Source organism: Taudactylus pleione, unplaced genomic scaffold (genome assembly GCF_031769625.1).
Source record: "Taudactylus pleione unplaced genomic scaffold, aTauple2 ptg000116l, whole genome shotgun sequence".
Taxonomy (NCBI): domain Eukaryota; kingdom Metazoa; phylum Chordata; class Amphibia; order Anura; family Myobatrachidae; genus Taudactylus; species Taudactylus pleione.
Window position 1 is genome coordinate 1 of NW_028284518.1, and position 25,970 is coordinate 25,970.

Below are 25,970 nucleotides of genomic sequence, written 5' to 3' on the forward strand. Positions count from 1 at the left end.
TCTTTCTCTTTCTCTTTCTCTCTCTTTCTCTTTCTCTTTCTCTCTCTTTCTCTCTCTCTTTCTCTTTCTCTCTCTTTCTCTCTCTCTTTCTCTTTCTCTCAGAAACATGTTGCACTGGCAATGAGAGGAAGCTCGGCACTCCCTTAAATACCCAGACCTGCACTGTGACAAGCATGTGAGACACACCAGGATAGGGCGTCACATGACCGGGGGCAAGATGGTTGCGCCCATGCCAGAGCGGAACAGAAGCATCACCAGGCCTGACCAGACCAGAGTGACAGTATGCCCGCACAGGACTACGCTCAGCCAGTGCACCCCGCCAGATACCAGCGCCACTGCCAGACGCCCTTGCCATAGCGTCCTCCCAGGTAATACCGGCCGGCCGGCATGCCAAGAAACCCTGGTTGTGACAGTAAACCCCCCCCCCCTTTATGGGTGGCCTCAGGACACTCACCAAGCTTCTCAGGACAGACAGCATGGAATTTCCTGATGAGTGCAGAAGCATGGATATCCCGGTCATCAGTCCAACAGCGTTCTTCCGGGCCTTAACCCTTCCAATCCAGAAGGTACTGTAATCGACCCCTGCGGACACGAGAATCCAGAACCTGGGAGACCTCTAACTCCACACCTCTAGCAGTCTGGATATGAGGGGGAACAGGGAGAACTTTGAGGAACTTTCATGCAAGGTACCTTCCTTCACCTCCTGTCTGCTTGTAGTTTGTAGTGAGATCTCTGTACAGTATCCTCTACGGCTGGAACATCAAAAGCCGGCAGGCTTCGGAAATCAGGTACTTGAGGGTGAAGACCGTAAACCACCTGGAATGGAGTTTGATTCGTAGAGGAATGATAGGCATTGTGCGCAAATTCGGCCCAGGGCAGTAACTCGGACCAATTGTCTTGGGATGATGACATGAATATTCTTAGAAAAGTCTCAAAGTCCTGGTTGTCTCTTTCTATGGATTAATTACTCTTGGGTTGTAGGCTGTGGAAATATTGAGTTTTACTTGCAGAATGGAACATACAGCATCAACTGCTGGGGCTTGACGGGGGGGATTTGTGCTGGGCACATGGGTACATGAAGAGACAAACTCCAATACGTCAGTCTTCATCGAGGGCCACCAGTAGGACCTTTTCAAAAATTCCAGGGTCTTCCAAGTACCCGAATGATCTGCGAAGGCGTGAGGAGTGAGCCCATGTGGGGCAGCTGCTTCCTTAACTCCAGGACCACAAAGGTTTTCCCAGTAGGAGGCTGTAGCTGTGTGGTAGCAAACACCCTTGATTCCAGCACGGGGGGAACTGCGTGAGGTTTCAGTACTGTTGTCACAGGGAAATGATCTAGACAGAGCATCTGCTTTCTGATTGAGGGCTCCAGAGCGAAAGGTCAGAGTAAAATGGAATCGAGCAAAGAATATTGCCCATCGGGCCAGACGAGGACTTACACACTGGATATTTTTTGAGGAAGAGGTGGTTTCTATGGTCGGTGAAGACAGTAAAAGGGGAATTTAGCTCCTTCCAACAGGTATCGCCACTCTTTAAGTGCCAGCTTAACTGCCAAAAGTTCTTGTTCAACAATAGTGCAATTATTTTCAGCAGGAGAAAACTTCTTGGAGAAGAAGCCACAAGGGTGAACTGCTCCCACTGCCTCCGAAGGTGCATCTACCTCTAACAGAAAAGGTCTATCCACGTCTGGTTATCTTAACACTGGAGCAGTGATAAAAGCTTGTTTCAAAAGCTGGAAGGCTGTCTCAGCTTCAGGAGTCCATAGAGTAGGATTAGCGCCTTTACGAGTCAACGCTGTGATGGGAGCCAACAGGGACGAAAATCCTTTAATAAAGCGTCTATAGTAATTGGCGAATCCGAGCAGTCTCTGGATGGCTTTTAATGTCTGGTGTCGGGACCAATCTAAAATACCTGAACCTTTTTGTGGTCCATTTCCAGACTGGAACCGGAGATGACATAACCAAGGAATGGCACACTGGGTAACACTGAAGACACATTTCTCTAGTTTAGCTTCCAGGTTTTCCAAGCGGTCTGCAATACATCGGAATAAATCCGCTCCAGACTCCTGTCCCGTGGCTGAGTTCATGGGGCCAGTGCAAACTGTGAGGTTCTGGTTTTGTTGTGGGCTCGGGGTGGTAAAAGGAGCAGACACGGAAGCAGATATAAAAGTAAACGTGGAGTTTTTAATGAGTGGCTTAACAGACATGAATGTGGAAAAACAAAAAGTGCAGGTATAGCACTAAAGTGCACTTGGGAAACTGTAGTGAAGCAATGGGAAAAAGTCCAGGTAGTGATAACAGAAGGTAGTCCAGTATTCCAGGGTTTGTGAGGCTGAAATGAGTTGCAGGCTGAAATGAGTTGCAGGCTGAAGTGAGTGGCTCCGTAAGAAGCATTTCAAGGTCCTGGATTGGTCTAGCCAGTCTCCAGACCTCATCCCAATAGAAAATCTCTAGAGGGAGTTGAAAGTCCGTGTTGCCCGGCGACAGCCCCAAAACATAACACATCTAGAGAAGATCTGCATTGAACAGTGGGCCAAAATACCTGCAACAGTGTGTCAAACCTGGTCAAGAACTACAGGAAACATTTGACCTCTGTAATTGCCAAACAAGGTTACTTTACAAAGTATTCAGTTAAACTTTTTGATTGTCCAAATATTTTTTTTCCGAAAGAATGTACAAATAAACTGTTTAAAAATCATACAATGTGATTTCTGGAATTTTTTATTCTGATCCTGTGTCACACAGTTGAAATGTACCTATGATGGAAATTACAGACCTCTCTCATCTTTTAAAGTGCAACAACATGCACAATCGGTGGCTGTCCAATACTTTTTTGCCACACTGTGTGTATATGTGTGTGTGTGTGTGTATGTATGTATGTATGTATATATATATATATATATAACAAAAGGCCGGCACTCCCATATAAATAGTGTTAACTTGCCTGGGTGCCATCAGAGGACCAAGTTCCAAGCCCAAACGTATACCACCAGATGAGAGGCACTCCAGGGTCATTCAATCAAGTAAATATGGACATCAACTCCACAGCGATTCAACGTTTCGGTTTATTCAACCTTTCTCAAGAGTGAGAAAGGTTGAATAAACCGAAACGTTGCATCGCTGTGGAGAGCCTTCTCTGATATTAATACATCTGCAAGTGATTCCGATTACCCCCAGTCTAAACCTTTTTTAATAGGGTCTGTGACTCGCAGCCAACGCAAAGATCCCAAAGGCCTTGCAGGAAAGGGGAAGTGGTAGAACGTCCCGTAACTATAAAAACGGGTTCCAGGAATTACAGAAAGAAACAGTAATTTTTAATTTATTTTTGAGTTGTCCACGGCTGAGGTTTCTGTGTTTGTCTACGGGGTTATCGTTTGTTAAGACACACAAACAACAAGCCTTTGACTTTGAAGTGGAACTTTACCGTTTCCATCGTTCCCTCAAACTTAAAATTAAGAGACAACTGTCTGATGAACAATGCTACAAGGTGCTTGATTATGACCCCACCTATGTGTATAAGAAAGAAATTGATGGTGCTATCAATATGGGTCTATTGAACGGTTGGATTGATGAATCCACTGCTCAATTTCTTACACAGACACACCCGCGTACACCTCTTATATATGTATTGCCTAAGGTGCACAAGACCTTGGTCAAGCCGCCTGGTAGGCCAATAATTTCTTCTTGTGGGTCACTGTGCCAGCCGTTATCACAATACATTGATTTTTGGTTACAGCCTGTGGTACAAAATATGAAATTTTACTTGAAGGATACAACTGATTTTTTGAATAAGCTTGACAAATTAGGTTCTATCCCCCCAATTGCTTACTTGTCACAATGGATATAACAAGTTTATATACCAATATTGACCACAATGATGGTATTCAATCTGTCAGGAGTTTGCTTGCCAACAGTCCACACTACATGGAGTCTTGTGTTGAATTTTTGTTGGATATTGTGTTACGTAAAAATTATTTCTTTGAAATTTTTATTTGCAACTAACAGGGACTGCGATGGGGGTCTAATATGGCCCCATTGTATGCCAATTTGTTTATGCACATCTATGAGAATCAGCATATTATGGCACATCCTCTTTTTTCTGAGTTTATTTGCTTTTATGTTCTGTACATTGATGACCTTTTTGTGGTGTGGACTGGAGGCACGCAACTCCTGACACAATTCACTGATGCTCTCAATTCCTTGGACACCAAAATCAGGTTTACCTTATCATATAGTAGTTTGACTATTAATTATCTTGATGTGTGTGTGACTAAAGTAGGGGATAAATTATCCACTAGAATTTTCCGCAAGGAGACTGACAAAAAAAACTCTACTGATGGCGGACAGCTTTCACCCCGCTCCATTAAAACGGGGACTTCCATTCTCGCAACTACTGAGAGTGGTGCGTATTACATTGAACAGGGATGACTTACCACAAGTCCTACAAGAAATGGGACAACGCTTTATCCAGAGGGGGTACCAAGCCAATGAAATTGATGAGGCAATTGAAAAATGTATGTACATCAAACGTGAGGACACTCTTATCACTAAAGAGAAAGGAGCTGATATCGGTAGAATGCTCTCTTCCTCTACATACTCTATTGCCTCTAAGCACATCCAAGAGGTGATCCTACGCCACTAGCGCATTATACAATCTGATGATTCCATTGGCCACCTCTGCCATGAGATGCCACTCTTTTGCTATAAAAGGAGTGGTAACATTAAAGATGTAGTCATTAAAGCTGATGTAGGACCCATTAAGAATAAAACGTGGCTACAGCCCAAACTTGGAGTCTTTAAATGCCATGGGTGCGTTCACTGCCAGTTCCTATTATTGGGTGATTTTTTCACGGACCCCAGGATGGATACAAAATTTTAAATAAGACATCATTTGGACTGTAACAGTCGGTTCATAGTCTATTTGATTAAATGTCCCTGCAACCTTCTCTGTGGGCAAGACTGTCCGAGCCCTAAAGGAAAGGACTGCCTTACACCGCTCGTCGATCAAAAAACCTCTTGTGTCCAAGGATTTAAATACACCTCCTGTTGATAGGCACTTTGCGACACACAAGCATTCTTTGAAGGATTTTAAGTGTATGCCTTTTGATTTCATACCCCCTTTGAGACGTGGGGGTGATCGTAACAGATTACTAATACAAAGAGAATGCTTTTGGATTAGCCTCTTGAACACTGTTGCTCCCAATGGGCTCAATGAGGGTCAATATCTTAGTTGCTATCTTTAATGTATTTATATAATTATTTGTCATTATTTTTTCCAATAATCTTTGGGGTATTCCTTATCTTCTATTTTTGATGTATGTTTCTTTCATGTAATATTTGTTTGTATGCTTAACTGGCTCATACTTATTCCTGCCATTATTCATGCACACCTGTTTGTTATTACATAGGTCGCCGAATTCTATATAAGTACCATTGTGGGTAAGGTGCGCCGTTTGACTCGCTGCCATGTATTTTGTGTAATATATATATATTTGCCTTTTTTTTGGCAATAAACCTGGTGCATCACCATTAGCTTGGGCGGCCCTGTTTTATGTTTTGTTTACTTTCTTTTTCTCCTACCCCCGGTTTGCACAATAGTTGCCCTTGTATCCTGGGCAACAGCAGTAGCGTCTTCTGGTTTTCTGGTTGCCGAAGTAGCGGGTGACGCTACTTCCAGTTTCGGAGATCACGGGTTGGGATTAGTGTGTGCACACTTCCGGTCATGCCGTATCTGAACGGCTGGACGCACGCTCTTACAGGTGAGTGATATTTGCTTGATTATGGCAGGTATAAGTATGGTACCAGTTATTCCTTTGTGTGTCCTTGAGAAAGGAGTGTGAATCACGCCAAAACAGCTGTCGGGCTGAAGGATGTGCATTCCCCCTTTTATTCCACTCTGGCTTATTTATGTTGCAGCATCCCCTCAATGGGTTACGTGAGTGAATGCAGTGTTGTATACATTCATGCTGCTATTTTTTATAAAGAATCCTTTTTTTGCATTTAATCATTGGATGTGCTGGCTCTTTGATTGACATTGCAACTATTATTCTGTGCCATGCACTCTTGACTTATGACTACGGTGTGTGCAGCTAGATTTTCCAAATATATATATATATATAAGGGGGGGGGGATCGACTTTGGGTGACAATTCTGCTAGTTATATGCTAAAGTGTTTATAAGGGTATATATCCAACAACAGCATTTTGGGGATATATAGAAAACCCTATGTGCAAAGTGTGATTAGGTAAAGTGCATAATAGTGATCAGAAGAATTGTTTTAAATAATTTTAAAAGCATAAAATCCGTGCAAATAGACAGTGTAAATACCAATATGAAATTAAAAAGTGTACATTTTATTCCAGGGATTTTAAAACAAATAAGAATACAAGAATAATATAAACAATGGAACGGCTAAGTGAGGGAAATTCCCTCAATAAAATAGCGAGTTAAATAAAATATACAAATCAGTAAAAAAGGAAAAAATTATTTTTACAGGAGAATAAAATAATGGCTTATCTTAGTCAAAGTTTTTAGGATTTTTCCCAGGAAAAGGGGTGAGGTTCCCAATGCATTTCATCTGCTGACTTTTTCATGGGGATCCCCACTTTACCTAATAGCACTTTGCACATAGGGTTTTCTATATATCCCCAAAATTCTGTTGTTGGATATATACCCTTAAACCACTTTTGCAGATACCAACAGAATTGTTGCCCAAAGTCGGTCCCCCTCCCTCTTTCTCAGTTACAAAGTAGTACATCACCAATACTACACACTATCAACACGGAGCTGGCGCCCACTTAGAGCATTGGGCTTATACGCACTATCTACTAAAGTTTGGTATCACCCACCTCGTAATTTCGTTTAATGTGAAATTTTTTACTGCCGCCGTAACCAAATATATATATATATATATATATATATAATCAATAGAAGAAAACAGCGCCAGATTTGTCCACTCTGTTTAACGTGAAATACCTTTCACAAGTGTGTGTTTTTTTGTTTTTTTAAAATTGGTAAATCTAATAGAAATATTATACGTATATATATATACATATACTACTTGTATATGTAGCACTCCCTTGATAAGTATAAGGTGTCTGCTTGGTCAACAAAAAGTGGTGGCCATGGCTAGGCCACCTTGGTACAAGAAACAATACGACAATATAGCTGACCACAAGCGCCTCCTAGTGCATATACAGTGAACCAATTAAACCTGTGCAAATCTCGCAACCTGTGCAAAAACAATTTTTTGTATTTATATCCTTGTCCTTATCCAGGATCATCATACAACGTAATGTTGCCAACTGGTGATTTTCCTTGAGGAAATGTAACGCCACAGGAAAATCACCAGTGGGCAACATTACGTTGTATGATGATAGATTGGATACCCCCATTATCAAGGGGTGGTGACCGTGGCTTGAAGTTACTAAAGAAGGAAGCGTGGTGGATACACCATTTGGGAACAGTGGCCCCCAGAGGCCTTAATGAGATTAATTCTTTTTCTATTTTTGTCTAAGGGCTTATCGTCTAGATTAATACCTGAGATGTTATGATTCGGTATTATTAGGTTTTTTTAAAACAGCTGGTGATCAGGTTAATTGTAGTGTATGTGTTCTATGTTTTTAATATTTATATGTATTGTATTTTCATACTAGAAGTATCAAATGATAATTTATGGGTGTGTTCACTGACACCTGTGTACTCTGGACCCTAATTATGAGTGACATAACGTAAAATAGGAGTTGGTATTGGGCTCTACACTTTAAGTTTTCTGGTTCATGCTAATGGACCAGGAGACTGTTATGACACTGTGGAACAGTAACTGCCGTTTAGTTATGTGTTCCAGATCCCACAATCGGCTTGTGATTTGATCATGTGAACGGCTCCTAATGCAGGTGGAACGCAAGCCTGTTCAGTTGTCAGGTTATGCGTTCCACACCTCGTAGCCGCTTAGTGTGGGACTTCCTGGTTGTTCGCCTTGAGCGAGACTGCGGGAAATATGCCGCGATGCTTTGAGTAGCGCGTGGCTGTACCTGACCTAGATGGGTTACAGTGTGAATGGGCGCACTAGGTATGTTACATATTAACGATGTTGTTATTCTAAGGCTGATATGAGATGTTCTCATAACTGTTGGAGCTTGGAGATGGTGACTTCCGGTTGGCAATTATGCTGCAGGTGTATACTATCGTTGTTATGCGTATATAAGGGCACACAGGTGTCAGTGTGGGGCTTCATCTTCACTGTGTGGTTGCTGTGCAGGTTGTTGGTCTTGAGAAAGGTCCCTGCGTGGACCGAAACGTCGACCTTCTATGACTACATGATGTAATAAACTGTTGAGTATACCTTTCAATTTTTGAAAAAGCCTGGTGAGTGCGCTCTTTTTTCAATTATTTATATTGGCTCCTTTTTGGATATACAAGCCTGAGTGTGGCACCCCAGCAAGGATGTGCATCTAATAGTGAGTGCTGCTCTATTCCTTATTATATATATATATATATATATATATATATATATCCAGGTCTCCCAAAGCCAGCAGGAAGTCAGCAGCAAAGGAAGGGTTTTAAAACTCATACACCTGATGCTCTTTGCCCTGATGCTGTCTAGCGGCCAGGTAGTAGGACTGTCTGTAGTGCCAGGGACCAAGGGCTATGCTGGGAGACAATGAATAAAGGTTGGGTGTGGGCGCCTGCGTGGCATGGAGAATCAAGCTCTCAAACCAAAGTAGCCAACCCTGTAACTAAATTGAGAAAAAACAAAAAAGGGGGGAAGAGAGCGCTAGAAGATTGGCAATAATACATTTATTACAAGTGTAAATGGAAACACAAAAATAAAAACAAATGTATATCACTAACATGAGTTATTAAAAACCACTGGTTGGAACAGAAATATCAAGAAAATGAATTGTCACTTATGTAACAGCTGCTCAGAAGTTGAAAGTTGTTATGCAAAAAAGAAAATGTAGAAATTTTCAACTCGTAGCACAATGTGTCTGTAAATTACAGCAGGTTGCTCAATGAATCAGATGTATACAACAGCCCAGGATTCTTAAGAATACAGCTGGAAAAAATGTATGAAAAAAACTCTTGTGGATGTAAGTCATATCATATAAAAAAAATAATATGGGAGTATTGCCATATTAATATTAATTCCCATCAGCATAGCCTACAACTCTGAATCAGGCCCTTAGTCTGCCAAAAAGGTTTGTATGGGATTGGGGAAAATGTAATTCTTTATAATCGCTGTATAGAGTGTAAACATTACAGACTATGGCCTGTACTTGTATTGCTACATTGCCTTCCTAATGTTCTAATGATATCATAGAGTGACTTCTGGCTGTACAATTTGTATTCTGTGGATTATGTAAAGGATGCATACGCTCTTTATTATGAGAGCGATTTCTTTTATTGCATTACCTTTCCGATATTCAGTGTTCTATTCTGCACATTAATTTGTCCAATTTATGTGTAATGATGGCAAGCCTGGCTCTCATTTTCATGCAGGTGTCGTTGTGATCTGTCTTCGGCTCTAGGCAGATTAATAAATCTTGCTGATTACTGCATAACATCCCTTTTCTGTGCTGTGGAGGCTTGTATTTCATACCCAGTGTCCTTATTCACATACTGAACTATAGCTTAGCCTTTATTTGTATTTCTCTTTTTTGGTATACAAAGTCATTTAAATGAATAGAATAACATGTTACTAAGTAGGGTATTTTCTAATGCATAACAATGAGCTGTCATAATAACTAGAAAATCGCTCCTAACACTGCTACCCCAGTGGGCAGAGATGTCTCACTGACCACTTTGTCTCTACTCTTTTCTGTGTTGTCACATGGTTTATGCGTGAGGCTCATGAGCTGGCCCCAGATCTATGTGGTGGGCATTGGACTGTGGTAACTGGGCATGTGTATAGTAGGATGTATGTTTTGCATTGGTAGGCAAGTGGCTAAATTATTGGGAGCAGGGATGTGTATGATGGGCATGTTGCTATATGCAGTGGGCATAAGGCTGTTACATATAGTCCTTTTCCATCATATTTATGGGCAAGAAGCTGTTATACTGGGTTATATGTCTTTGCATGGTGGGCATTAAGCTGTCTGTTATTAATATTTAATCTGTTTTAATATACGGTTGTAACAATACAATACGCAGGATTTAATGATAATGGGCACCATTCTTGGTCTCTGTACGGGGTCCTGTCTTATCCAAATCCAACCCTAAAAACAATAGAACTTGGTAGTTGGACAATATTAGTATTCAACTTCTTTCTTTTATATATCTCTGAAAGCTGTTCCATCCTCTTGGTTAGCTAGCTATTGGATAGGCTTTGACAATGCTTTACACAGAGCCAGCAGTGGATAATACTGAAACCTCCGTATATAGCAATATCTTTTCTAAGCAGTAAACTACAAGAATGGGGTTACAAATTGGGAAATAAAAAATATTATTTGGTCAAGTTATATAATCTATATTAATGGGGTCATTTTACTCTCATATTATAAAATTCAAGGATTGTACAAAGACCTGTTACTTTTGTACTCATTATGTGATGAATTATGGATGGGCGTAGAGGAAATTACAAATAAGACAGTAGAGTCCTCCACTGTTCCTATTCCTCCCTAATTCATCACTTAATGAAAGTACAAAAGTTACTGGGTTTAAATGTACGTGCAAACCTGTGAATCAGGTTCGGTATTATATCCCGACTCTGGAAGGCTGAGCAATGAAGATGCCGACAGGGGAGATGTAAATTATGTGGGACAGGTATGTGGAGGGGTAAATGATGTGGGACAGGTATGTGGAGGGGTAAATGATGTGGGACAGGTATGTGGAGGGGTAAATGATGTGGGACAGGTATGTGGAGGGGTAAATGATGTGGGACAGGTATGTGGAGGGGTAAATGATGTGGGACAGGTATGTGGAGGGGTAAATGATGTGGGACAGGTATGTGGAGGGGTAATGATGTGGGACAGGTATGTGGAGGGGTAAATGATGTGGGACAGGTATGTGGAAGGGTAAATTATGTGGGACAGGTATGCGGAGGGGTAAATGATGTGGGACAGGTATGCGGAGGGGTAAATGATGTGGGACAGGTATGTGGAGGGGTAAATGATGTGGAACAGGTATGTGGAGGGGTAAATGATGTGGGACAGGTACGAGGGGGAGTAAATGATGTGGGACAGGTACGAGGAGGAGTAAATGATACAGGTATGTGGAGGTGTTGTATTGATGGGAGAGTGTTTTTTGAACTTGCAGGTAAGTGTTTATCAACTGTTTACAAACATGTAAAAAACACTGAAAAATTACTTTACAGCATTTTGGGGTACAGAAAAATGTCTGCAAACACTTTAATTTGCTGAAAATACACTTCCTGCTATCATTTTTCAACCGTTAGAAAAAAAAAAAAAGTACATAAACATATTGTAGACAACCGACTTACAAAACAATACAATACAGGACCAGGACATGGATAATATATATTGCTACATTAGCGACCATAACACCCAGATAAGCAACAGAGCATAAGCAGCCAAGTGTTAAGTGCCCAAGTGGGGAGTAAGAAGTAGATGAAACTAAAGTAGGGAGAAGCACAAGAGGGTAGAGGCCCTGCTCATAAGAGCTTACATTTTAAGAACTTCCAGTACTTTCCTTATGGCCTCTAACAGCCTTTCATATGCTCCTGCTATCTGACTTCTTTTAGCTGACATCTGTCACTCTTGCAGTTGTCCATAGTAATAATTTGGCTGGTGCCTTGACCTTTGCATAGCTGTGGCTATTGTTGACACATTTATTCTATAAAGTGAAATATATTTCTACATAAAATTGTAATAACTTCAAAATGATGCATCAAGCTGCCCTTTGTATGTTCTTATCTCTCCCTTCACTAAAGGAAAACGCAGTGTTCATATGAGTACAGAAGTATTCACCTTCGTAACCATGTTTCCACACTGGCTCGCCGGGAAATGGGTTTCCGAGTTTGTTGAGACTCTGTGCCTAATTCGGATTTGTACGCAAACTCAATGGTTTACGTACAAATCCGGTGTTTGGGGATCTGTGCAAGCGCACTCTCCGGTCTGCGCATGTGCAGAATGAGTCCTGCATGAGCGCTCGCAGACTCCTCTTAGCCACAGCATGATTGACATTCCTGGACCTGGCTGACCAGTTCTGTCGGCCAGTTTGAGCAAGCTTCCGCAGACTGGCCAAGAGCTGCGAACATTGTAACCATCTGATGCTGCATCTTCGGGTGCATCACTTGGATCGCAGATGCATGCAGTAGGTATCTATTTCCTACAGGCGCCTCATGCTGCATTTGCATTTTAGTTGTACGGTATTGCACAGCTGCTTCCCTGCGTTGTGCAATACCGTACACATCAGAACCGGAACCTCTGCGCCATACCTCACAATAGCTCCTAAAACCAAACCATGCCCTGACATTTTGTGAGCCTTGTATAAGATGACAAGGTTCTATTGGTAGTTAATGGCGTGTGCAGTGAAAGCATAGTTCTCTGTTTTTAGTATACATTCTATAGCATTTTATTGGGGAGCAAAACCATTTTAAGAATACTGTAATTCCATTTTTCTGTATGCTTATAAAATGTTTATGTCCGTTGCTTTTTTAACAACTGTTTTTGTGACTCAATGAGGAACCTTTCATGGAGTGTATGTAGCTTTCCACTGTCTCCTATCTAGAAATAATAAAGAAAAAAATACTACGGCGCTTTATTTATAGTTATTTTGTATATTTTTTCACTGTTCAGTTATGCTGGAAGGAAGTTTTGAAGATGTAGAGAAACGCCTGTCAGAGCTGGAGGAGCTATGTGAGCAGTGTGAGTTTCAGCGCTTACAGTACATGCAGTACATGCAGCTGGAGAACTACAAGAAAAAGAAAAGGTTAGTGACCATATCTTATACACAGACTACAGTACAAGTGTACCAACATGTACACGTGAGACCATTGTACTGGTCGTCTGATGATGTATCTATAATATCCTGACTAGATTTTACATGTAAATATGTTTTCCAATTGTAATGTCGTTCAACGCCAGGGCCAGAGTTCTGACCACCTCTCTAGGCCTGTGAGAGCGTGATGTGTTGCAGGTTTGATTGATCAAGGTACTATGCAGTCACACCTCCATTTTTATCACAGCTTCAATCAGCCCACAACTGGCTCTTTGTGATAATGAGGAGTCAGAATGTTTTTGGATGAAGGAGCTGGAATATTAATGCTGGTCATACACTAGCGCGGTTTAGGGCCGATTGTCCGATTTTCAACGCATCGTACAATGAATCGTGTGGAAATCGTGTAGTATTTAGGTAGGAATACGATCCGATGTGCTCTCCCGCAGCTCTTAAAACTTATCGTATGATCAGATGTGCAGCCTACCATATCTATCGTGATCGTATGCAGATCATGCCGTGTATTTGCTCATGCGATGCATCGTGCGTCTGACCATACGAGCGACGTAATTTGTTTAAAAAAAAAAAGAGACTACTGCACGCACGGGTGAGGAAGATCCGTGATGCTTGCATCTGTCTTTAATAAAATAAACACAGATGCACGGATGGTTCTCACTGAACCATCCCTGCATCTGTGAAATATACGGGGGACAAACGACGTAGGGGTCCCCCGTATATAAGCACTACCAGGACCAGGCTAGTCAGAATCAGCCTTGGTTGCCAAATGACGTAGGGGATCCCCCGTATTCTGCGCAATCAGCACTGGGTTCTGATCCGGTTCTGGAAATACAGGGGGGAAAAATGCGTGGGGTCACCCTGTATTTTCCAGAAACGGCACTGGACATTTTCTAGCTGGGGGCTGATGCCACAGCCCGGGAAGCCCTTTCACTGGGTCCCCAAGCCAAAGTATTAATCCTGACCGCTAGTCAGTCCAGGCCGGGGATCCCTGGGAAGCTGGGGACCCCCCCCAATAAAAGGGTCCCCCCTCCAGGGCACCCCAGGCCTAGGCTCTTAATGCCCCGCATGGTGGTCCTTGTGGTTCTCCAAGTACCAGCATGCAGGGGAGGCTTGCTGGGACCTGCAGTTCTACTCATAGAGACAATGTTTTCACTTCTTTTTTTACACTGCACTTTATACACTATCAACCCACCACCCACTGCCCCAGGGGTGCCGGGGATAGCCCCGGGCTATCAGCCTAGGTCTGGGGTGCCCAGGAGGTCCCCAGCTCCCAAGGGATGCCCAGCCTGGAATGACTATTAGTCAGGGTTGATGCTTTGGCTTGGGGACCCGGTGAAAGGGTTCCCCGGGCTGTAGCATCACCCCCCCCCCCCAGTTAGAAAAAGTTCCTTGCCGGTTCTGGAAAATACAGGGGTACCCTCCGCATTTTTTTCGCCCCCTGTATTTCCAGGACTGGATCGAAGCCCAGTGCTGGTTGTGCTGAATACGGGGGACCCCTACGTCATTTGTCCCCCATATTTTTGCAACCAGGGCTGGTTCTGACTGATCCGATGCTGGTTGTGCTTACATACGGGGGACCCCTTCGTCGTCTTTCCCCCGTATGTTGCACAACCAGTACTGGGTTGCTAAAAGCCCTGGGCTAGTTGCTCTTTGGGTTGGGAGGGGCATGCCGATTTAATACATTTTTTTAAAACACTTTTTTTTTTTTTTTCACAGATGCACGGATGGTTCTCACTGAACCATCCCTGCATCCGTGTTTATTTTATTAAAGACAGATGCATGCATCACTGATCTCCCTCACTCGTGCTTGCATCATTCTTTTTTTTTTTTTTTAAACAAATTACGCTGCTCGTACGGTCGGACGCACGATGCATCGGAGCGAAATATCGTACATGAGATCGTATAAACATAAGCACCAAATCGAGCGGACGGGACTGCTAGGGAGTTGCCGGGGAGTTCAAGGGAAATTGTAAGATGAACCTAGTACTAGTGTATGGCCCCTAGTACTAGGTAAGTATTAGGTTTTTATTTATTTAAATAATATAGCTACCACACACACTGTAAATGCTGAGATAGTAATCATCGGTAGAAGTTGCCCCCAATGTCGGGGCTGTTGCTTAGTTTATCTTACATTAGATATGATCTGGTATATTATGTCATTATGAGAATGTTTACCTCGTCATAATGTCGACATTCATAATGATGACATTGATGAAATGTCGACATAATAGAATGTTAACGTATGGTCCCTGGTGGCCCAGCGCTCACTTACGTGGTCCAGGCTGCAGGTAGCAGAGTCTTCAGCGAAGTCTTCCGGGTCCTGACGGTCATGTGACTGTCAGTTCTGATCTGAGTCATCTGATGCGCCAGGGTTCCATTAAGTACAGTCCCCCTAACCCTCCCTCTAGTGGAGGAGTGGGAAATAAGTGGCCCTCCAGCTGCTGTAGGACTACACATCCCAGCATGCCCTGCCACAGCTATCAGGGCATACATGCTGGGATATGTAGTTCAACAGCAGCTGGGGGGGCCACTTATTGCCCACCCCTGCTCTAGTGCTTAAGGCAGACCCTTGTAGCCTAACCCTAACCCTCCCATCCCGCAACCAAACCCTAATGTCAGCATTTCACATGTCTGAGAATGTCTACATGTTGTGTGTCGACATTTTAACAATGTTGACATCATAACTGCCCACATTGTGGTGTTGACATTATGGAAAGAATTCAATTCAGCGGGAGTTGAATAGCGTAGTGAAGTTGGTCCCGGAACTGTTCAATGCAGCTTGCTGTTCAGACCGACACTTACAGGTTAAATCGGAGAATGCCGGTTCTTGCAACTTAAGCTGGGTGTTTAGTCGCGAGAACCGGCATTCTCTGATAAAAGTGCCGGCGGCGAGGCTGTTAGCGCTGCGCTAAGCTGGAAAATAATCTCACGGCCGGAACTTTACTGGGACTTCTACTCCCACCCTCAGGAGGGTGCGAGAAGAAATCAGTAGCTCTAAAGGTGCGTACACACGGTACGATTTAAAATGCACGATATGAACGATAACTATATCGATCATATTGTGCATTTTTCGGTGCCTCCAACCCACCAATGACCTGTGATGCGCGGGCACATATGGATGATAAAGGTATCATCCATCGAACGTGCATGCAGGCCAACCTGATCGATATCGACCAGGTCATTATAGGAATCCGCGCCGATAGCGGGTCGTTGGCCATTGTTGGTGGATGATCGATATCGATCATCCAGCACACCCGGGAGATCGTTTAACTAAATCTTTATCGTTGACGATCGTCCCGTGTGTATGCACTATAACAGTGCGGTCAATTGAATAGCTCCAGGAGCTCCTGCTGAATTGAATCGCCACCCTATGAATGTTGACATTGTTACTGCCGACCTAATGAAGGTTTAACAGCACCAGGGTGACTTCTTCCTACCATGCATACCATGTTTTTGCTGGCCTTGATAACAATAAATGTGTAGTTATTGGTCCTTGTATCTTTTTGTCAGCAAGCCCTACTGCTTTGGATGCCCTTTCTCTGGATCAAATGAATCTGAAGCAGAATATTTAAATGTTCACACGTCTGCCTTTATAGACCGCTGGCCTACCAGATGCGTGGCTTCTTCCCAAATATTATATAGTACCCTCCTATTTTAAGGAAAATCCAATAAGCCTCTTTCTCTTATCCACAACATATATATATATATATATATATATATATATATATATATATATATACAAATAATAATGCAGAAACATACACTTTTCAATACACATTCATCTCTCTAGTGTTTCTTGAGTCCTGATTGGATGGGGTTGATGCTGCATGTACTGTTTGGAATAGGGGGAAATCAAACCACCTTCTGGTTTTTATTGCAACTGCGACCCATCACTCCTCTTTCCTCTCTTTTATATAACCCCTTATGCAGGACTTCTTCAGCCTAAATACACTGTCTACTCGCTCTAGAGGAGGGAAAGTAATTAAGCCTTCTCATACCAATTAAAATTCACACCGCTTACGTGGCATGGCTCCCTGTTGCTGTCATGACATGGAGTAATAATATTGTAATTCTGTTAATTTGTGCCTCAGGTTTTACTGCAGGGCTACCCCAGTACTGAGCCTTCAAGCATACTGATCTTATTCACTGAACATTATCTGTCATAGGGCTTACTGGGCTTTTTACACAAGAGCGATGTTTTTATTTTGTTATGTTTTTCATCTTGCATTTTCTGTATGCTTCGGCTTATAGTCTAGATTTACCAGAAGCCACAGACCTCAGACACTTGTGGCTTGTTTTTCTAAATATATGCTTGAAAAGTATGAAGTGTCACAGCGAAAAGTAACTTGGCAGTTGTAGGCAGGAGCTGGTTAAATGATAACTACCATTTTTGTTCTGCTATTTGCGTATATGTGCTATATTTTGCCACAATGTAAATATTTTTTGATAAATAAGATTTTTACTAGATATAAAATAGATCTGCTAGCAATTATTACTTTTTTTTAATTAATCCTATAATTTATTCCTGCCTCGTAACCTATCCGAATATTTAACCTACTATAATAAAATTATTTTTAAACTACATAATGTGAGTAGTAACTTTTCTTGCATTTGTTGAATTCTTATGAAATGTCCTTCCATTTTTCAAAGTTATGAAAAATAGACTGAAAATATGATTTCTACACAATGTTTACTGTACATCCATGCTAGAGGTTTTGGATCAAATTTTAGTAGTTGTCCTGTTTTAAATAAATATATCTATTTAGTTTAAAGTAATTATTTGAAATTAGATTTTTGACCTTTGTAGCAGCAACATTTGCTAAATAAAATATTCATTAGTCTAGGGTTGAATTTAAAGACTTGCACCGTTTTAAAATAAAGTGCATGCAAATTGCAAGTCACATATTGAAAACATAATATTACGTGAGCAATAGCTGTTACTACTAATACCTATTAATTTTGGGCTGACCTAAAAAAAGACCAGATTAAACTCTTAAATTATGTTAAATTTAAACTCCATTTATCTGCCTTAAGTAGAGAACACTTGTGCTTGGCAGACAGATTTAGAACAGCTACAATAAGGCTGCAGAGAGGCAGGAAGTGAGATAATTCCAGCTTCTAGTGCTCTTTGTCATTCCTTTGTTCTGCAAGTGAAATACTTTAGATAAGCTTGAAAACAATATTTCCATTTATATGCTGTGGCACGTGATTCTTTTATCTGTGCAGTCTATTTCCCTGCATGTAACACCTGTGTATGGTACAGCCTCACTTCTTAAATGTACCTTGCAGTGGCACATTTTTATAATATTGAGCCTAAACAGTTTGTTTTCATGTAAGCATGTTTGGCTTCTGAAATCATCCCTCCGTTATGCTCTTGCGAATGTTTTTGATTAATCACAAAAGCCTCTATAGGAGCAGCTACACATGCAGCACTCCGCACAAAAAATACAATTTATTCCTAATCAAAAAGACAAAATTGTTAGTACAGAACAACCAATAACTAAAGCAGATGATTAAAAAAAAATACATATGCAATGCAGAAATTATGAACAGAAGTTGGGGGGTAAAATGTGTTTAGTCTAGTTCAAGTGATTCAATAAAGCAATTAGCATATAGTTTGAACAAACACAATTATGAGCCTGCTAAACAGCAGTAATAAACTATCAGAGTCTCTATGAAAGGTTTATAGTACCCAGAAGCCTTATCTAATTTCAAGGAATTTAGAACATGGATGATTTCCACTTTTTCCAGGTGTTTACAAAACCCTATAATCGTGAGATAATGATGGAGAGTGTACTGATTTAATAGCCTATAATTCAGTGGTTTCCAAACACTGTCCTTAAGGCATCCTAACACTTCAGGTTTTAAGGATAACGATTGTAAACATGATGAAATGGTGATGCTTAAAGAGGAATTTATTTTAAACCATGTCAAAGATTTGCCCTGTTGGAGTGATGATTGAAAATTAGTTACATTGAAGATCTTTAAATGAAGGATCCAATAGTGCAATTTATTTTCTCTGATTTTCTGGGTAACAAACTGCTGCCAGAGCCCTAGATCACAATACAAGTAAATTTAAGTTGTGTTAAGCATGTGCTGCGAAGTGGCCCTTTTGCCAGTGCAGAGAGGAGCTCAGGTAAAAACATGTTCATACACCTTGGATGCTGTCTCAGCCTTTCCAATACATACAGTGCATCCGGAAAGTATTCACAACGCTTCACTTTTTCCACATTTTGTTATGTTACAGCCTTATTCCAAAATGGAATAAATTCATTTTTGTCTTCAAAATTCTACAAACAATACCCCATAATGACAACATGTAAAAAGTTTTTTTGCGATTTTTGCAGATTTAATTAAAAAAAAAAAGACACTAATTAAATTTGCACAAATCTCAAAAAAACTATTTACATGTTGTCATTATGAGGTATTGTGTGTAGAATTTTGAGGACAAAAATGAATTTATTCCATTTTGGAATAAGGCTGTAACATAACAAAATGTGGAAAAAGTGAAGCGTTCTGAATACTTTCCGGATGCACTGTATTTAGGGGTCAATCCAATTAGGTGCGAGTTGCTGTTTTCTCTGCGAATTCACATAGCAAATTAATTTTGCAATCCAATTAGCAACTCGCACTGAACCAGTTAGACTGAATTCACATTTTTCCATTCTTACCTCCCTGAGGGTGAGAGATGGAAGGTAAAAATCTTTATTTTAAGGTTAAAATGTTGGGACACTGGGCCTGATTCAGAGGCGCTCGCAAAAAGCGAGCACTCGCTCTGAATCAGGACGGCCGCGTGTTTTTTTTAGTTGCGGCCTCCTGGCCACTCGCATAGCTGTGGGTTACCACCCAAAGCTTTATGCGAGCGGCCAGGTGATGGTCGTGATGGTCAAGACCATCGCGATCATCGGTCTTGCGACGAGACCCTTGCGGTAGGGTCTCGTTGCCGCAAGCCCCAGTGGACTTCCTGCTCTAATAGAGCAGGAAGTCCACCTACTGACATCACGAGTGATGTCAGTAGGGCCGCCCACAAAGGGCAGGCGTTCCTGCAGGAACGCCTCCGTTTGCACAGCCACCCCCCTGCCCCGCCTTCCAAACGGGGCGAGCTGTCGATCAACATCGACAGCCGCCCCTTTTGGATGCGAGCGCCGGAGCGAGTGCTTTTTGCGCTCACTCCGGGGCTTGCGCACTGCATAACAATCGACCTGCTTGCGAGCGGGTCTGAATCAGGCCCACTGTGCTGAACCCCTTGGACACCTACCTAATGACTAATTAGGCAATTGGAAGATTCCAATTAGCTTAATTAGTGCAATAGTGCCCTCAAAGTATCCCAAAATAACCTTTTCCTTTTTTTTCCTACTTTTGTCTTTTTTGCATTTCTCATTTAATTAATTTGACATTAAACAAAAAAGTGTGCTTTTTATAATTTTTGTGCAATTATTAAAAAAAAAAGCACAAATCAGCCATTTAACACCATTTAAAATCCTTTAGTAATTTGCCCACAAACAACCTTCTGTAAATTATCAATTTTGGGGGTCCAGGATGGTCTCCCCACTTTTCATGCACTTCTCTCACATTGAGTTTGGCAGTCAATTCGCAACACCCCCCCCCCCCTGCGGGTACCGCAATTAATTGGATTTGAGAATTCTTGGGTGCACGCATTCATGTGAAGTTGGCGAGTTTCATGAAACAAACTCGCTACTCGCAATTCACACCTAAATGAATTAACCCCTTAGATTTTTTACTTTTTTTTTCTTGGCTGATAGTAGAATAGATTTTATACCAGTCACAGTTAAAGATGCCACCTTGCAGTCTATAATTATATCATGAGGAAGATCACTATACTGGACGCATCTATACTGGATTATATCACGGTGAAGATCACTTTACTGGATTGCCCATCTTAGGTGACTGGACACATAATTGCCCATCTGAGGTGACTTTTTGCTCTAGGACCACACCTATGCCGTTATCACGTGAGTGCAGCTGTCTGTGAACACAGGAGAACTCTGGATCTTTGAATTGTGACTGATGATAAGTATCATTAATCTCCTGTGTAATAGATGGCTTCTGCCTTCTCTCTGAACTTTGGATCTTGCATGCAGCGGCGTAACTAGGGTATTTGGAACCCAGGGCAAGATAAAAAATGGAGGCCCCCCCTATGTGTCCGCGTGTTGAAAAAAATGGACATGGCCACTGAAAAAATGGTGTCATGTCATCATTTCTCGTCACTCTGGAAGCATTCCTTTCCATTCCATATGCACTGTAATGCCCCCAGTAGTAGTGCCCCTTATACGGTGCCCATTATGCCATGCCCCTTGTAGTAGTGCCCATCATGCAAAGCCCCCAGTATTAGTTTATCTTATGCAATACCCCCTGTTGTAGTTCCCCTTACACAGTGTCCGCTATCTAGTTCCCCTTATACAGAGCCCCCAGTAGTGCCCCTTATACAGTGCCCCCTTTGCAGTGCCCATTATATACAGTGCCCCCTTTGCAGTGCCCCTTATATAGTGCCCTCTTTGCAGTGCCCAATATACAATGCTCCCAGTAGGTAGTGCCTTTTGCACACAAAACACGCAGACGGACCAAATTATATTTGCCTGAATCCCCGCTCCTGCGCCCGCCGCTGTCTGCTGCTCCTGTCCTGCTCTGCACTATGGGAGAGACATCATGATGCCTCTCCCTTCACCCAGTGCGGGAGCCAGAAGACTGAGCTCATGATTGAGCTCCAGCCCGGCGGCGGCCCTGGGTGCAGCAGCCAATGAGAGTCTGTCTGGCTCTCATTGGCTGCTATAACAAACGGTGTGTTTGTTTTAGCAGCCAATTAGAGTCAGACAGGCTCTCATTGGCTGCTGCACCCAGGGCCATGCCGGTTAGTGTTTGTTTTACTGTGTAGTGCGGACCGCACTCACTGCAGTCCGCACTGCACACTGATCTGGATGCTGGCCGGCAGCGCCCAACGCATATACCCCACCCGACCCCCCTTAGTTACGGCACTGCTTGCATGTGGTGGTAGCATGTTAAAGTTGGTGCAGCATGGGTTTATAGGCAACAAGTATTTTTGCAGGAATGATTTATAAAAGGACAGTACCATACACAGTACTTTACATGGCCACTATCCCAGGAGCAATTACAGGATTTTCTTGGATGGATGCCACCTTTTTCTTTTAGTCACATTCCAAATTCCATTCTTATAAAGGCACTGCACTTTTCTATTTATTTATTACCAGTTATTTATGTAGCACACACATATTCCGCAGCACTTTACAGAGAATATTTGCCCATTCACATCAGTCCCTGCCCCAGTGGAGCTTACAATCTATATTCCCTACCACATGCTCACAGACATACGCACTAAGGATAATTTTTTGTTGGGAGCCAATTAACCTTCCAGTATATTTTTGGAGTGTGGGAGGAAACCGGAGCATCCAGAGGAAACCAAAGCAAGCTATACATAGTATTTGTAGTATTCTGTCTGTTTTGTATAATATTATAGTTTGGTTAAATATACAACATGCTGTATACAAGGCCTAATAGCTCTTCTAGTCATAAGTAGTAGTACCTTTATATTAGAATTGTCTTATTGTGGACACAGGACACTTATGTAAATCTGCCTACATATGGCATAATGAGCACCATCTTGGTGAAGCTAGTGCAGAGGGCAGTGCAGACAAATCACACTACGTTTCTGCTGTTGGAGCTACTATAACTTCTCTATACAGAAATAACACAAGTGAATCGGGCCCTATCTTACCTTATTTGAATATTGTTGATGAATATAGGCAGCCTTCTGACCAAGGTCACTATATATAGTATTTCTGTGGTCCTGTTCCTAGTATTCCTGATGTCAGAGTGAGCATAGTCCATGTATGTAGCACGTATGTCCATGATTAAATGATTTTGTCCTCTGAGTAAGCCTGGCTTACCAACCATAGGATAACATATGCCTTGGGTATGTTGGGTGATCTTATATTGCCCTCTAATGCTTCTCCTCAAAGGTAATATGTAGCCCATTGTAAGTCAGCCCTGAAAAATGACACGTTTGCCCACCCCAGGCTTACATTGTCTGCAAAATGTATACTTTTATTAGGTGATAACAATGAAAACCTGATTTTTGTATTTACCAACTATATATCACTTTCATGTGTTGGTTTGCATATGTTTTTTGCAACTTTTATGAAATAGATCAATTTAAAGTTCCATCTTAATTCACACATATTGAATACATGTACTGATATCACCGTCACCATACAGTTGTATGGTGATGGTAATCTGGCAGCTCTTGTTCAAAATAGGTACATTCACTTTCGTGGTTTATTGGAGTTTCTTTTACATGTAGGCAGGATTAGCTGACGGTATGTGTACAGTGTTCAGTGGCGCCTGTGTGGATGCATCCTCGCACATGTTAAGTCCGTCTGGGAATTAAATCTTAGTCTTTGGGAGATCTTCTGCATGCGCTTTGGGGCTGGCCAGGAGGCATGTTGTAGCACATCAGCACTTGGCTGATGCAAAAGGGACTTGTCGAGGTTGCTGGAGCGACGTGTTTTCTCTGCATTTATAAGGGCTGAAGCAGGAGCAGCTTTAGTGGCACAAAATGTGCCCTAATAATGCATTTCTTCCAAAGCTGCTTCCATACAGTTGTATTGAGAGAGTTTTGTCATAACCTAGGACAGCTTGATGCAAATACATGGCTGAAAAACACATATGGGAAAGATTAAGCAAGGTATGTATTTAGTAAAACTTCCAAGATGTTTTGTGCAGGCCAATAAATCATCTGATAGTGAACAATGCCTTTTCCTTCTCAGGGGGAGCAAGTCATGAAATCCATCTCAAACTATGGGGCATATTCAATCGGAAGCGAAAAGTCCCGTACTTTTCGCATGCCGGACTTTTCGCCGGTATCGCTGGTTTTCCATGCAGAAAAGTATCACGCTTGTCCCTATTTATCCCCGTATTCAATTCCAAATCAGCGAAAACAGAACCCGGCGAATTCGAAACCAGCGAAAAGACCTGTCATTTGGGGAAATCAGCCTGAAACCCCCCCAAAAGATGCACTGACATTGGGGATCGCTATAGATACCCCCGAATAGCCCTGCTGAAGGTATTTGGGGTACTTAAATGATCTTAATAGCTGTTAATTAGCGTCTTTGCAGAAGTGGTGAAGAATAGCGTTTAGCAGTTTTTTTCCTGAAAATAAGTAGTCCCAGCAAATTTGGGGTACATGAAAATGAATGCAAGCATATTTTAAAGTTGCTAAAGTGAAGTATTAAAAAACGTAAAAAATCCACCTGCCGTAAAACACCTGCAAACTTAAAAACACCTGGGGCATACTTGGGAGCCCCCCTGGAGTCTATTTCGCTAGTTTTTAAGTTTGTTCCCCAACTTTGTATTTTTTTTTTAGCCCCCAAAATGAAAGTCCTTTTTTGGGGTGTTGAGGTTTTTTGTAACTTTTTTTGACACCACTTACCTTTGGGTGCCTGTCCCAAGGGTGCAGGGTGATTCCCGCAGGTTTGCACCCCAAAACCCCAATTCTACACTTTTTTTCCGACAGCTATCATAGGTGAATCTTTTTCGCTTATTCCAATGCATTGACTTTCCGCACCGGTGAAATGTCTGTGGAATTGAATATGGGGAAAAGTTTTCGCCCGCCAAAATGACGTCACCGGCAAAACTTTTCCGCAGAAACTGACACTTCGCACCTAATTGAATACGGCCCTATGTCTGCAAAGGAAGTGTTTTCTGTACAGAAGAAATCTGATGTGATTTGTCTGTAGAGTGCATTATATGTTTGTCAGTGTTGCCACCAGATTGTTTATTTTATTACTTTTATTTTCTTGAAAATTGTTACAAATAGTGTTCAACTAAATTATGAAAAATGGTTAGCCTGTTTCTGAGCAGCTCTGCCTGCAGGGGATAAAGGGCAGTTATACATCTAGAATTAGCAGAGTGTTGTCTGTTTTGTTTGTTTGTTTTCTTAAAAGTTGAATGGACTTTGTAATCAGCTACAAGATAACTGTTGCATTAAAATTGCAATAAGTATATACTGAATAACTTGTACTTGGCCAAGATTAATCGTATTGAGAAGTGTGCAGCCAATGAACTGTGTCCCATTACCTCCAAAAGTAATTAGCAGTGTTGCGTAAAAGGTGCCACTGGAAATGTATAAAATCTTGTATATTGTATTCCTGGTTTGTATATAATCGCAAAATAGAAATAAAATATGCAAAGCCAAATAATGGAATGCTATGATGTGCAGCAGCTTGTGTGGAGATTGCCATACTCTGCTAGCTAGCACGTGGGACTGAGTATCCAGAAGCATTTTTAAAACACCAAATATAAGCAAAGATAAACAAATTTATTCCACTATATATATATATATATATATATATATATATTCATAAAAATGAATTTAAAACTTATGCATTACTTATACGCTTGGCAAACTTACGGTAACCATTATTTAACAACAATCCTCAATATAGAGCAGTGAATAATATAATAAGCAGCAAACTGACAACCTATATCATAATAAATTATTAATTTGAATATTATGAGTCAAACAATGCGGTTTCAGAAAATTAAATGTTTCAACTTTGTACATGAAAAGCCGGTACTACAATCTAAATGGATCATCCATTCTGGCTTCATAACCCTCGCAGGAGTCCGTGTGGATATAAATATCTTAAGATACCTTCCCCTGGTTTGCTATAGCTATATGAGCAGATGAGTATTACACTTAGCAATGGTTGATGACATAGTTCATAGATATACAGAATAAACTGTCTAAAAGTTGGTAACCCACAAATAGTAACTATAAATGAAGATCGATCCTCCCAGTTAAGGTGTCTGTGTGTGTTTATATAGAGCCAGCAATTGATTCACCTCGGCTTGTATTATATTAATCTCAGGATTGCGATTCTGCAGATCCCCAAGTCTTGTCATGTAGAGAGGGCAGGGACGAATATAATACAATGAATGTTCTATCAATCTGCCAGTTACACCATACACCTTTCTGCTGTCACCACCCATGATAAATACTGAAAGGGCCACAAGTTCCCT

General features: G+C 41.6%; 1 protein-coding gene across 1 annotated transcript in view; it reads left to right on the forward strand.

The window, feature by feature from the left end:
• The first annotated feature begins 4,335 nt into the window (after positions 1-4,335).
• LOC148524711 (dysbindin-like) overlaps positions 4,336-25,970 on the forward strand; it is a 108,657-nt gene continuing 87,022 nt past the window's right edge. The window contains exons 1-2 of the mRNA XM_088471629.1: positions 4,336-4,570; positions 12,758-12,890. Coding sequence (XP_088327755.1) covers positions 4,336-4,570; positions 12,758-12,890 — 368 coding nt within the window. The remainder of the gene's footprint in view (positions 4,571-12,757; positions 12,891-25,970) is intronic.